Source organism: Octodon degus, unplaced genomic scaffold, assembly GCF_000260255.1.
Source record: "Octodon degus isolate 3935 unplaced genomic scaffold, OctDeg1.0 scaffold00010, whole genome shotgun sequence".
NCBI lineage: Eukaryota > Metazoa > Chordata > Mammalia > Rodentia > Octodontidae > Octodon > Octodon degus.
In genome coordinates this window covers 19,453,139-19,466,955 of record NW_004524586.1, presented here as the reverse complement: position 1 = coordinate 19,466,955, position 13,817 = coordinate 19,453,139, and the positions used below count along the sequence as shown (strand labels likewise).

The 13,817-nt window shown below is 51.2% G+C and overlaps 1 protein-coding gene across 1 annotated transcript in view; it reads left to right on the top strand.

The window, feature by feature from the left end:
- Positions 1-1,185: 1,185 nt before the first annotated feature.
- Lhpp (phospholysine phosphohistidine inorganic pyrophosphate phosphatase) overlaps positions 1,186-13,817 on the top strand; it is a 158,017-nt gene continuing 145,385 nt past the window's right edge. The window contains exon 1 of the mRNA XM_004625590.2: positions 1,186-1,372. Coding sequence (XP_004625647.1) covers positions 1,248-1,372 — 125 coding nt within the window. The 5' untranslated portion in view covers positions 1,186-1,247. The remainder of the gene's footprint in view (positions 1,373-13,817) is intronic.

Here is a 13,817-nt window from a genome sequence, read left to right as displayed (position 1 = left end):
TCTGCGTTGTATTTATTTATTGAGCAGTAGTGGGGATTAAACTTAGAGCCTTCACATTGAGCTACATCCCAGCCCTTTTTTAAACTATTAGTAAGTTGGGTTTTTTAAAAAATTTTACTTATTCATTTAATGTGTGTGTGTGTGTGTGTGTGTGTGTGTGGCCAGCTCAGCCCACCAGGAGGCGGGGCTGGCTGGCATGTGGTGCTGGAGGATTGAACCGTGGTCCCTGTGCTTTGCCAAGCTTGTTCCAAGTAGGTGCTTTAGACCACTGAGCCATCTCTCTGGCCCTGGGGTTGTTTTTGTTTTTGCAATACCGGGGATTGAACTCAGGACCTCAGGCAAGCGTTTATTCTACTGAGCTATCTCCTCGCGGCCCAAGTAGTAAGTTTAAGGGGAAACCACCTGATGCAGTCAGATAATTTTTTTTTTTTTTTCAGAACCGGGGATCGAACTCAGGCCCCTGCACTTGCCAGGCAAGCGCTTATTCTACTGAGTCACCTTCCCGGCCCCTAAATAGTAAGTTTTGATACAGATTCTTGTTAATTTGCCCAGGCTGGGCTGAGATTTGCGTTCCTCCTGCGGGAGTCTCTCATGGTGCTGAGATTACTGGTGTGCACCATCTCGCCTAGCTCGTACTTTCCTCTTCCACATGGCAGAACATGAGCATCTTCTAAACGTTACCGAGTCTTCCTTCCTTTGTTTTTATCACATTTAACTTCTTTTAGTATCCATGCTATGCTTTCTTGAACAGTTCCCGTCTTTGTACATTTACTTTTCTTCCAGCTTGCTTTATCCTGACACTTTACATTTTTGGACACACTTCCTCAGCGTGGCTTCCCGGGCACGGGACTGTCCCCCAGGGGCTCCACTCATCCTGTCGCTCGCAGTGGTGGAGCGCTCTGCTACCGAGGAATGAGAACGCTAGCGAAGCGCGGATACAGCGTGTTGTCTTTAATTCTTTTTCTTTTTACGGATGTTTTCTCGTCTCAGTTTGCCTTTGCCCTGATTTTTAGGCAGGTGAATTCTTCCCTAAAGTCCTGTCAATCGCTTTCCCGACCTCTAAGAACCCTGTTACTGGTCGAAACACTACTTCCGGGACCCAGCGGAGCACTTCGGGCAGTTCCGGTTTTCTACCCGCCCACTCTGCCCTCTGAACTACAACTCCCAGGAGCCCCTGCGCGGCAGGCGGGGCCGCGGGCTCCCTTGCGGGTTGGGACCCTGGGTCCAGGGTGCATCTGTGGGGCGCAATGGCTACGTGGAGCGAGCGGCTGGCTGGCGTGCGCGGGGTGCTGCTCGACATCTCGGGCGTGCTGTACGACAGCGGCGCGGGCGGCGGTGTGCCCATTCCTGGTTCGGTGGAGGCGGTGGCGAGGTGAGTGGTCAACGGGAGGGTGGGCACTCGGCTGTGCGCTCAGCCCGCGTCGCCCTGTTGGCGGTCTCTGCCGAGGGGCGGGGCTTCCGCGCTGGCCCCGCCCACTCGCGTGTTCCTACAGGTCCCGGCTGTAGCTGTGGGGCTCGCTAGAGACTGGCTGAGCTGCGCTGTCCAACAAAACAGCCGCTTTGGTAGCCCTAGCTGCCGGGCGCTTCAGCTATAGCTAGTAGCTGGGATTACAGGCAGGCACCACTGTGATGCCCTGCTGAAATTATATATATTATATTACATTTGCAGTACACAGTGCTTACATTCCTTTGTGGAGTTGGTACACATACATTAAGACATCGTAATTCCTTTTTTCATCTCCTTTCCCTCTGAAATATTTTCATTATATTAGGTTAAATAAAATGTTAGAGGGGTTGGAGAGATGGCTCAGTGGAATAAGCGCTTCCCTGGTAAGCACAAGGGCTTGAGTTAAACCCCGGTTCCGCCAAAAAAAAAAAAAAAAGTGAGATTCCACCTGTAGCTTTTGACTTTTTGCTGGAAACTTTAAGTTACATAGTTGGCACATGATGCAAATCTGTTGAGCTGTATTGGTTCCATGGGGAGAGGACCCACCATGCTTTGTCCATGCAGGACAATTTCAGGGCCATGGTTGGCACCCCTGGACCTAGGCTTTATTATTGCCATTAGTGTTGTGACCAGCACTGCCGTGTTCTTGATTGGGCCTAGGGGCCTGGCTTCGCTGGGACTCAGTTTAGCGACCTGTAGACAGCAGTTAAGCGGGCATCTTGGTCCTTCTCAGAGACTCCACTGTACCCATCAGCTGTATGTGTGGGAGCTGCTGAAATCTCAGGGACCCAAACCAGACTGCACAATAAAGTGGGAGGGGCTTGGGAGGCTGGGAGCTCCTAGCCTCCAGGGGTGCATGGGAAGGACAGACCGGGCTTAGGAACTGCCGCTGAGCATCAGTGGGTGGTTTTAGTCCCTCCAGAAGCCTGCACTAACCTCAGGGCTTTAGACTGGCTCAGTCACAAGTGAGACACTGTCAGGCGTGACACATGTGGGAATGGAGTAGTGGGTGCCAGGCTGTGCTTTGGGATGAAGGGGCCCCATATGGGAAGGAAAGAAGCCGGAGCCTCTATACTGTAAGTGAGGTGTCCAGGCCTGATGAAGGTCATGTCTGGAGAGGAGATGGACAGTATTCTGCACTCAGATAGACCAGGTCACCCCAAATGGGCATAAGTGATGTGAAGACCCAGTACTAAGTGCAGCAGCAGGACAGAGCCCTAGGCTAGAGAGGGGGTGGAGAAGCTCTGAGGAGAGGGCTTCGAAGGAAAAGGGGGAAGCGCCTGTGGGCAGAAGGAAAAAGCAGCTTCAAAGCCTGAGGCTGAGCACTTGCAGTGCTCTCCAGCTACAGTCCTGTGCCAGTCCTGTGTGTGGTGGAGGGGTGGTCACAGCAGGCAGGGGGTGGGCTGAGGAGGGTGACGGCTGTTCTCGAATGGTAGACAAGCCATGAAGGTTTGCCACATCATCCATTTATGTTCGGAAGAAATTCAAATGTAAGAAATGAAAACACAAGTGCAATGAGGACAGGGAGATTTGCTTTGTAAACTTGTTTTGAGACAAGCTATCACTATTTAGTTCAGGCTAGCATTGAACTCACTGCAGCCCTCCCGCCTCAGCCTCTTGAGTACTGGGATTACAGGTGTGCACCCCACCATGCCAGACTTTGTAATCTTGAAGTAAGAGAAGGCCTTTGTATCTGTTAAAATATGGAAATCAGCAACCAAAACCCAGCAGCCTAATGGAAGTATAGACAGTGGACATATGAAGTTCACGAGAAAGGAAACAGGAGTGATCCCACAAGTGTATGAGGATGCTTGGCCTGACTCAAATAAGACAAATGCAAAATAAAATTATGCCAAGGGGTTGGGAGATGGCTTAGTAGAATAAGCGCTTCCCTGGCAAGTGCAAGGACCTGAGTTCAATCTCCAGTTCCACACACACACACAAAAAAAAAACCTATGCCAAGATGTCATTTTCTATCAACTTAACAAAACTGACATAAATCTAAGAGTTTACCTTCTCTTGGTGGGAATTTGAGGAAATAGACCCTGTCACCCGTTACTTGTGGAAGATATATTTGGTGCTGTCTACCAGCAACTCCACTTGTGGGACTTTGTCCTGCCTCACACGGGAGAAATGACCTAAGCACAAGGTCATCTGTGACAGAGACTTTTGAAATAGCAAAGAACTGTAGGAGAACATTACTGTGCCCATGTTTACCAAGAGTGTCCAATTGCAGCCTGTGTGTTGTCCACTCCTGTGTTATGATAAAAATGTTTTTAAAAGTAAGTTTTGGGGGCTGGGGAGATGGCTCAGTGGAATAAGCGCTTCCCTGGCAAGCGCAAGGACCTGAGTTCAATTCCTGGTTCTGCCAAAAAATAAATAAATTAATTAATTAAATTAAAGGAAGTTTTGTTACATACATTACTTTTTTTTTTTTTTTTAATGTATTTGGTACAGGGTCTCACTTTGCAGCTAGGACTCATAGTGATCCTCCTGTTTTTAGCCTCCCCAGTGCTGGGATCACAGGCCTGCCATGATGCCCGGACTCGGCCACTGGCTCAGCATGCCTGGGGACAGGGTCAGTGGGGCATGTGGTGCCAGGGATCGAACTCCTATCCCTGCTCTTGCCTAAGTGACCCCTTAGTCTGCTGAGCTATCTCACCAGCCCTTATGTATTTTATATGCAGCCCACCCAAGACAATTTTTCATTTAGTGTTGCCCATGCAAGCCAGGCATGTCCAGCATCAAAAGGTTGGTCACACCTATGTGAATGGCATCCCATTCGGTGTAAGAAGTGAGCACTCCTCTCTGCATGATAGGTTCTGGCCCTAGTATGAATGGCTGCATTACTACGGTGGTCATCCAATATGGCGGAAGCCCTTAAAACAACAGCTTATCTTTCCAGAGACCACCTCCCCCTTCTTCTCCAACTCATTTCCTTTCACCTTTCCCACCACCTCAGGGAAGGCCCCAGTCAGCTCCTCAGGTCTATCTAAACATCCCCCTCAAGCCCCACCCTGACAAAAGGCCACAAAAGCCTCAGCCTCCCTCTGTTCCAATCCAGAGAATTCCTTATCTTCCCAAATTCTCTCCCTGTCCTCTGAGATAATGAAGCCCCTTTCCCTTTATAACAAAGCCCCTTTCCCTTTTCCTTCTGCCTTTTTCTCTGCTGCGACACAGTCAAAACCTATCACTGTACATGTCTAGTAAGGATAGACATGTACCAGGCACCACTTTTGGGTAGAAAAGATAGAAATGTAAGCATTTTTTTTTTTTTTTTTTTGCGGAACTGGGGATTGAACTCAGATCCTTGTATTTGCCAGTCAAGCGCTTATCCTACTGAGCCATCTCCCCGGCCCCCTGTAAGCATGTATTCCTACTACCATGTTTGCAGGAAGAGCGTGGAGGGACAGAAGTTATTTTGGAGTCTTTTTTTTCTTTTTCCTTTTGTATTTAGTACAGGGTCTCACTACGTAGATCCAACTTGTAGTGACTCTCTTGTTTTCAGCCTCCCACATGCTAGGATTACAGGCGCACGCCCTCATGCCCAGTCTCAGTCACCATCTCAACGCGCCCTGGGGGGTTGGGGCTGGCACGGCATGTAGGGATTGCAACCTGGCTGGTGTACTGTGCCTAAGCAGGCACTTTAGTCCACTGAACTATCTGGCTGGCCCTTATTTTGGAGTCTTGAAGGATGAGCTAGGGAACAAGCCATCCCCTCAGCCTTCCTCAGCGCTAGGATTACAGGTATGCACCACCACGCCAATCTAAAAATAACTTTTTATTAGAGTGAATTATACATATAGAAAGTGCTTGTACTGTGGTGTAACTGTCCGTGAGTTTTCACTAGCTGGTGTCACTTGTGTAGCCCATGCCTGACAAGCCTTTACCTAGAGGGACTCTTGTCCTGGTGTCTAGTATCATTGATTAGTTTGCTTGTTATTGACTGTGTATCATTGAAACCATGTTACGTTCCCCTTTGTGTTTTGTTTCTTTCACTCCATATTGTGTCTGAGAGATTTGCTCACGTATGTGGCGTGTGGTTGTAGATTCCGTGGAGTGATGAGCACCACAGTTTGCCCTCTGTCCTGTTGGTGGAGTGTAGTTTCCAGCTGGGGTTATTAGGCACAGTGTGCTGCACGCCTTGGAGCATCACAGAGCGTATCCTTCAGTGAGTGCACTGATGCCTTCCTCAGGGTGTGCCTCCATGGGGCAGCTGATGTGGGAGGGGTGTCTGGGTCCTAGTAGTTGCTTCTCCTCATGCCCCAGAGAGGAGCCAGTTTTCATTTCAAGCTGACAATGAATGAGAGCCCCAGCATTTCAGGGTTTACCAAATAGGGTCTTTTTTAAAGTTTTATTTGTTTATTTATTTGGTTTTTTTGTGTGTGGTCAGCTCAGCCCACCAGGGGGCGGGGCTGGCACGTGGTGCTGGGGGATTGAACCGCGGTCCCTGTGCTTTGCTTTGCTTAGCTTAGCTTGTTCTAAGTAGGTGCTTTAGACCACTGAGCCATCTAGGGTCTTTAGAAGTATAGTTTCTTTTTTTTTTTTTTTAATATATTCCGCTGTTTGTTTATTTATTTATTTATTACATTTATTTATTGTGTGTGTGGCCAGCTCAGCCCACCAGGGGGTGGGGCTGGCTGGCATGTGATGCTGGGGGATCAAACCGTGGTCCCTGTGCTTTGCTTAGCTTAGCTTGTTCCAAGTAGGTGCTTTAGACCACTGAGCCATCTCTCCAGCCCCTCTAATAGGGTCTTTTTCCCTCTGAAAACCCTGAGTCAACTCAGGAGTCTGAGGCAGGAAGATCATAAGTTTTGAGGCCAGCCTGGGCAACTCAGTGAGGCCCTGTCTCAAAATTTTAAAAGGAAGGGGATACAGCTCCATGGTAGAGAACTTCCGGAGAATGCTTGAGACCCTGGGTTCAACCCCCAGCACCACAAGGCAGGCGAGAAACCTTGAAAAGTAAAGTCAGGTCAAGGGTTATACAGCCAGTGCCTCAATCCCTCCCTCTTTGTCCAGGAACAGAGCAGGCTGTAGCAGGGACCTTGGTGCTACCGATGAGCCTTTGCTTTCCAGGCAGTAGTATGGCTCTGGGAAACGTGTCCCAGTCAGGTGAAGGTGCCAGATTTCTCCAAGCGACAGCAAGGTGGCCACTCGAAGAGAGCACGTACTGTGCTCCTGATGTTAGTGCTTTCCTCCTGTTGTCTTGTGTAGTCCCCCTGGAGCCCAAGGAAGGGTGCTGCTGTCCTGCTTTACCACCAGGAGGACTTGGTTCAGAGAGCAGTGTGGGTACAAGGGGCCGTGGTAACAAGAGGCTCAGGGAAGCCTAGTCTACCTGAGGGCAGGGAAGGGTCACTGAAGTAAGGCCAGGGCTTCCCTCTTACAGCAGATGCTTCTGTCTCGGTGCAGGGCGCTCCAGCAAACACATGCACAGGCTGCATGTGCCACTAGTGCCACTAGATGTGGAGCTCTAAAAGCTTCTGTAAGCAAGCTCTGTGGGCGCTGCACCATTTTATTTTATTTTATTTTTTAAATTTAATTTATTTATTTATTTGTGTGTGTGTGTGTGTGTGTGTGTGTGGCCAGCTCAGCCCACCAGGGGGCGGGGCTGGCTGGCATGTGGTGCTGGGGGATTGAACCGTGGTCTTTGTGCTTTCCTAAGCCTTTTCTAAGTAGGTGCTTTAGACCACTGAGCCATCTCACGAGCCCCTGCACCATTTTATTTAGATCCATCTAGCCAGGGCGTCTCCTAACTGCAACAGTATGTAATTGTACAGCTGTAGAATAACAGCCTGAACATACAACAGAATCATTTGTTATACAACTGACAGAGGTAAAAGGCTCCCTTCCAAGAAAGCCACAGAAACTATTTCTGGCCAAGGGGACACTGTACCAGTTTTATCATAACACTATCAAGGAACCAAGAGAACCAAGTCTGTATACTTCATCTGGTCCACCTGGGCTTTCTCAAGTGACCTTTGGGGCCCCTCCCATGGGCTACCAGTCACAGACTCCATGGTGAGGTTGTCACTGAGGGTTCCCTAAGCAGCTGGTACCCACATAACCTGGTCCTCCACATTGTAGTGATGGGAAGTCTTTCCCTTTCTCTTCAGCTCTTCTGTCAGCTTTTCAGGCAAGGCCTCCACGCAGGCCCAACCACCACAGGGAGGCCCTGTGACTCTCCCCAGTCTGTGAAAGATGCCTGAAGCTTGGGAACAAGAAGCTGGAGGAATGGGACTTGCCCCTCCAGTAAAACATGCCTACTTTGGGCATGGGGAAAGGGGGAAGATTTCCCTCTCTTGGTGGCTGAGGCAACAATGGGCTCTCCCAGGAGTCCTATATTGGCCCAAGCCCTGCCTGCCAAGGCACATGGCCAATCATCTAACTGGCTTGTAGCTTGGGCAGCTGTAGGAGCAGCTTCTTTCCCACCTTTCCCTCCTTGAAACCACAACTCCCTTTGAAGTCCTTCTGGGGCTCAGAGGAAGCTCCTGGGGTGAGACCAGCTGCTGCAGAGGGCCAAGTGTGAAGGGAGAGGGATGGAGCCCTGGAGAGCATGTGCCTCCTTGGCAACTCCCCGGCACCAGGACTCCCAAGCACCATCCTCACTCTGTGAGCCTGGGAGAGGGCGACTCACTGTCTGCTACTCTTTTTCCTGGGCTTCTGTGGTAATGAGTGTCCTAAGATTTTCTGAAAGCTGCCCGCTGAGCAGGACATAGAAATCACATGGAGAGCATAAACTCAGCTTTTGCAAATAGGATGGATCACAGTAACCGAGGCTGTTATATATTGAGAGAGGCCTGGATGGGTGAGGCAGGTCACCTCACCTTCATACCAGCCCCTGAGGTGGTATATGCTCCCCTTTGCAAGGGGAGGGCTGAGGCTCAGAGATCCTGGCACTGGCAGTAGAAAAGGGGGCTGAGCCCTCATAAAGGAAGATGTATTCGTGCTCATCCCACTCACAGCAAACATTCATCGATACCTTCTGTGTACCAGAAACATCTCCCTGGGCACTGGGGATGTGTGGCAGGAAGGTGGATGGGTATCTGTGCCCTGGACGAGCTGATGTAGTGCAGAGAGAGCAGCAGTGACCAGCACGTGCCCCGAAGGCCAGTGTGGTGGGCGGAGGAGCATGAAGCAGAAAGCTGGGAGCCCCAGGCTGTAGGTGCTGCCCTTGGCCTCCCAGGGCCTGCAGGGAATGAGTTGAGATCAGGGGATGGTAGGGAGCTAAGAGCTCGGACACAAGAACAAGGGGCCCGGCTCCCTTGTCTTTCCTTGGCAGTGTGGTTGTGAGTCTCCAGGCTATTGCTTTCTGGAGCTGCTGGGTGTGGCTTACTGCCTGCAGCGGGACTTGTGACCAACACAGACATCTGTAACTGGCCTGAGTCTTCCCCACCAGGCCTTTATTGGAGCCTATTGTGGGGCAGATTGGGCTCCCCAGGAGAGCCATTCAGAGGCTAGGCTGGTCACAGCAGGAGCTGCAGCACAAAGGCACAGGCGGCTGGACCTGGATGATGGCCCTGGAGGCATCTGCATGTGAAAGGCAGTGGACATTTACTGCATCCTGTCTTGGGCCACTAAAGCACATCTGCCAGTTAGCCCAGGTTTGGATGGTCTTTTCTGAGCGGGCGGAAGGAAGCAGCCTCGACCCAGGGCAGCCTCATAAAGCAATTCCCACCCCAGACCTCCTACCCCCTGCACTGTAGGCCAGGTCCACAACCCAGCATTTCTGTTGATTCCTTGCAATCCCCAGGATGACCGGAAGCCTTGGGAACCCTGTTAAAATGCAGGTCTTGAAACAGCAAGGGACCAGGGCCAGAGGAACTCTGAGGTCTGACTGGTCCTCAGCCTCTAGGACCTCATGCTCAGCTGCCCCAGCACCATCCAGCCTTGGGGACAAAGGCTTCTGGGCCAGGCTGGAGCGTCATTTGCAGGGCATCATCTCGGTCCACCTGCAGGACTGGCCAGCCCAGCACCTGGTGTGGTATTGCCTGGCGTGGTGTTGCTTCCCTGTTAGCTTAAACTGGGACCTAGGACAGGCAGTGTTTGTGGAGAACACACTGTCCTCATGGGGCCCTTTATTGTCAGACAGCAGAGGGTGTGGACCAGTGGAGTGTGCTCCTCGTCTCGGGTCCTGTGTTTTCTGTTTTGTAGTTTCAACATTTGAAATTTCATAAGCTAGGTGGCTTCCTCCTTGTAAATGTGCCTACTAGCGCATGAATTAGGTCATAGTTTCTCTCCCAGTCACATAGCTGGTCCTTTTGTTTTCTTCGATATGAGCTATGTTCTGCTCAGTGGCTTATACTGGGAAGAGTCTCAGTGCTTCCTGACTACAGGCCCCGTTCTGTGAGTGGAAGTGTAAAGCTACTTGTCAGGTGCTTACAGGGAAGCCATGTGAGCGTGTGAGCAAAGCCAGGCACTGGGTGCTGGCATTGTGTCCCCCAAGCCCCTGTGCTCCTGGGTATGCAGGATCAGCTATCAGACGTATACTCTGAACTCCTCCCACTGTCCCTGCATTGCCCAAAGCTGGCTTCTTGTCAGACTGAAGCTGCCTGGAGAGCCAAGATACCCAGCACCCCAGTGAACTTATCAGAGGTGTAGCTGACATTTTCACTGCCGTACTTATCACTGCCATTTATTATTTGCAGTGTGCCAACTGCTTCCCATGTGTCTTTTTAAAATACGGCCTTTATGATGGCCCTATTGTGTAGCTGTTGTTAGCACCTTGTTGTGTGGGTGAGGAACCTGAAATTGGAGGTCAGGTGACAAACCAAAGGTCACATAAGGAAGAGTGTATGCTTCCCAAATCCAGCTCTCCCACTCATAGGACTGGGCTGCTCAAGGACAGCTCATGGCTGGCTGACTGCAGGGCTTGGGAGGGGCAGCTGTGCTCCCGAGTGCCCACAGCATGCTCTGAGACACCTTGTGTCCCTTCAGAACTCAGCCTTTCCTTCTGTGAAGAGAGCCGCTTAGGTTAGAAGATGCTGGAGGTCACCCTTTGGAGAGGAGACCATGCGCTGATTCTTCTTTTTTTTTTTCTTTTTTTCTGATTCTTAATTATGTTCATTAATCACTATGGAATCAGTGCCCCAGCCCTAGCATGTCCCTGCAATCTGAGCTTGATGGCTGATGTATGTCATAGAGAACGCACAGGATGGGTGTTCTACGAGTAGGTGAGGCAGGCGCAGGCATGGGAAGTGTACCACATGTTTCATAATTGCCCTGGCTTGAAGCCTGTCCATGTCTGTTTGACCTCATCAGCATCCCATTGAGGTCACTGGCTGATTGGCTTGGACTGAGAGACACAGCCAAGTTCAACTCCTGAGTCCTTTCTGTCCTTGCCTCCATCCAGACTTTGGACTTTTGATGACACAGGGTTCTGGGCTACTGCCCAGCAGTGTCTAGTGGAGTAGGGGGAGGCCCCAGGCTGCCTGCCTGCCTGGTGGGCAGGAGGAAGAGAAAGGTACAGCAGGCCTAGCAGAGCTCTTTAGGGCCTGCTATAATGCCAGCAAGAGGGGTCATGGCATCTCCTGCGTACAGACCTGGACTGTGTCTCCTTCATGTAGCCCAGGAGCCTGCTGTGGACATCTGGCTACCAAGGGTGTATACAGTAGCCTCACTGGGACGTCAGCCCTCAGTCCCATCGGCACAGCCTTTCTGCACTTCTCCTGGCCCCAGCTGAGGCCATGGGGAGCAGGCATTCTCAAGCCAGTGGGGCTGTTTTGTGGTTAAGTGAATAACTAAATTTTTCTACTGAAAAACAACTGCCTTTTCTCGGGGCTTCTGTTTCACCTTCTGTTTTAAAAAATTGAGTTCTTAGAATAAATAAACCCTTTGAGGGTTTCAGTTCTCTGAATATGTGCTTTCCATCTCTGTTGCTGCGTAGAGGAGAAGTAGCCAGACATGTCGGAATTGGATATTGGCCGGTACTGCTGAGGACACGCACTCCTACTGCTGCTGAGGGCCAAGGCATGGGCGCCACCTGCATTTGCTTCACCGCAACCCCCTGACAGGCCGCTACAGTCCTCTCCTCTCTTTGAGGACACTGAAACTTAGTTTGTATCTCTCTCCTCTGTTCTCAGTGCAGTAGTAAGAAGGTGGCTGCAACCTACTCCAGGCGAGGTCTGAGTTGTGGTACCTGATGGCAAGAGCAGGCTGGTGGAAGAGAGGCAGAAGTGGATGAGGAGAAAGCCTCCTGCCCTTCCCTTTTGCTTGGTATGAACTTCTCTATGAGGCAGATGGGCCAAGATCAGACCTGGAATTTGGATTTTCCAAGTGCTTCTCCCAGTAAAATATTGCCCTGCACTGGGTATTAGATACTATGACAGATATACCGGGGGTGGAATCCTAGAGGGCATCCAGGTAACCTCAATGTGCGTCATTCCTTGCCATTCTCAGACCCCCGGACACAACTTGAGCTGCTGTTTTCCAAATTTGAGCTTTACTTTATGGACCAGCTAGCACATCAGACCTGCAAACTGCCACCCCCAAGCCCTCTGATGACACTGCAGTGAGGGTCCCCCATGGCCTTGCTCCACAGCTCCTTGTATCCTGTGGCTTTTTGAGCTCTTTTGGCCTCTATGACACTGGCTTGGTACTGTCTTCCCACCACCCCATGTCCCCACTCAGATGTTGGTAAACCAGGGCTGTGGTTATGGGAGACATGGGCTGGTCATGTACCCAGGTGCCCTAGAACTCCACCAGCTCAACTATTCCTGTAATACCTGCTATGGGGGTACTGACCAGGCAGGGTGCAGTTGAAGCACAACCCTCTGGGAGCCTGGAGCTGTTGGGGAACACAGAGAAGCAGGCCCTGATGACCACAGCCAGACTGTAGGACTGTGAGCTCTGCCTGGGGTAGGGTGAGTGCCAGGCTTCCCTAGGTGAAGGACACAGGAACCAGGCCTTGAAGGAGAGTAGAATTTGACTCAGGTGGTAAGAGCCCCTCTGGGTCAGACAAAGATGACATACCGCCAGGGCTGGAAGGGAGGGGAGGGGCCTAGGCTGCTCTTTCCCTGTCAGCTTGGTGGGGGGAGACCTTGGCAAACTGGAGAGGGCAAGCTGTTGAGCTGTCCCAAGGTCACTCAGGATGTCCAATAATTGTCCTAACACTTTACCTGCCACGGAACAATAATGCGAGGGTTTTCATTATTTTCGGGTGAGTGCTCTTGGCAGATGCCGACAGCCAGCAGATGTGTAAAGTCCGAGGTGATTTGTAAGGGACCAGCTCATCTGATGCACGGTAATTGCACTGGGCGACGTTGTCACTCAGGGGCGTATCCTGGTTTGCTGAGATGAGGTAAAGGTCAGTTCAAAGATCCAGTTTGGCCACCGGAAGTGGGGGCAAACCCCACCCCCAGGGGACTCCAGAGGGGTCATCTTGCTGAGTGACTCAGAAGGACTGTCAGGACAGCCAGGGCCCTGCAGAAGTCCCCCTCTCCCCAGGCCGATTTGGTGTCCCATCCCAAAGTGTAACTTGTGCTGGCTGCAGACTCTTGCAGCTTGTTGGAAGCTGTGCCCTCCTGGACTTCCCTGGCATTCTGGAATCCCTACGTTCTAGACTTCCCACCGCCAGCTCTGTGCCGTTCGCTGACCGCAGGCCTCATGGACAATGAAGCTTTGCGTCTTCAGCTGTCTCAGTCTGCTCAGGCTGCCACAAAGGGACCGAATCGTGGCTTAAGCACCAGAGTAGTTTGTTTCTTCTTCTCAGTTTCAGAGACTGCAGTGTATGCAGGGTGTCAGCATGCTTGGTTTCTGGCGAGAGCCCCTTCTGCACTTAAAGGCTGTATATTCACATAACCCCTTTTTTGTACAGGCACAGAGGGAGACAGAAAAGGAACAAGAAAGGCAGCTCCAGTGCTCTTGGGTGTCTGGTCTCCTGAGGACACTGGTCCCATCGTATTAGGGCTTCCATCTTTTGATTCTTTTAAACTTTACCTCTTCCTAGGCACTACTTTTCGGAACCAGGGATTGAACTCAGGCCCTTGCGCTTACCAGGGAAGCTCTTATTCCCCTGAGCCATCTCCCCGGCCCGCTAGGCACTACTCTTTAGTCACAGTGGGGTGAGGGCTTAAACATTTGCCCGCTATATATGCCCCTTGAAGCCTTCCCATTGGTGTCTGTCCCCCTGTATTCCACTTCTGTCCCCACAGCGCACACACGGGTACAGCCCATACACTCCTCTGCAATTCAGGACACCCTGCAGCAGGGCTGCCCAGGGCATGCAGTTTTTATTTCAGCCTCCTGGACCTTTAGCCCAGTTGTGCAAAGGCTGCACGTGCCACCACAGATAGTCGAGGGTGTGTAGATCTGTCCCTACAAGCTGGGTGACCTGAGGTGAGTGTCTGTCCGCAGAAGTCTCCACTTAGCCATT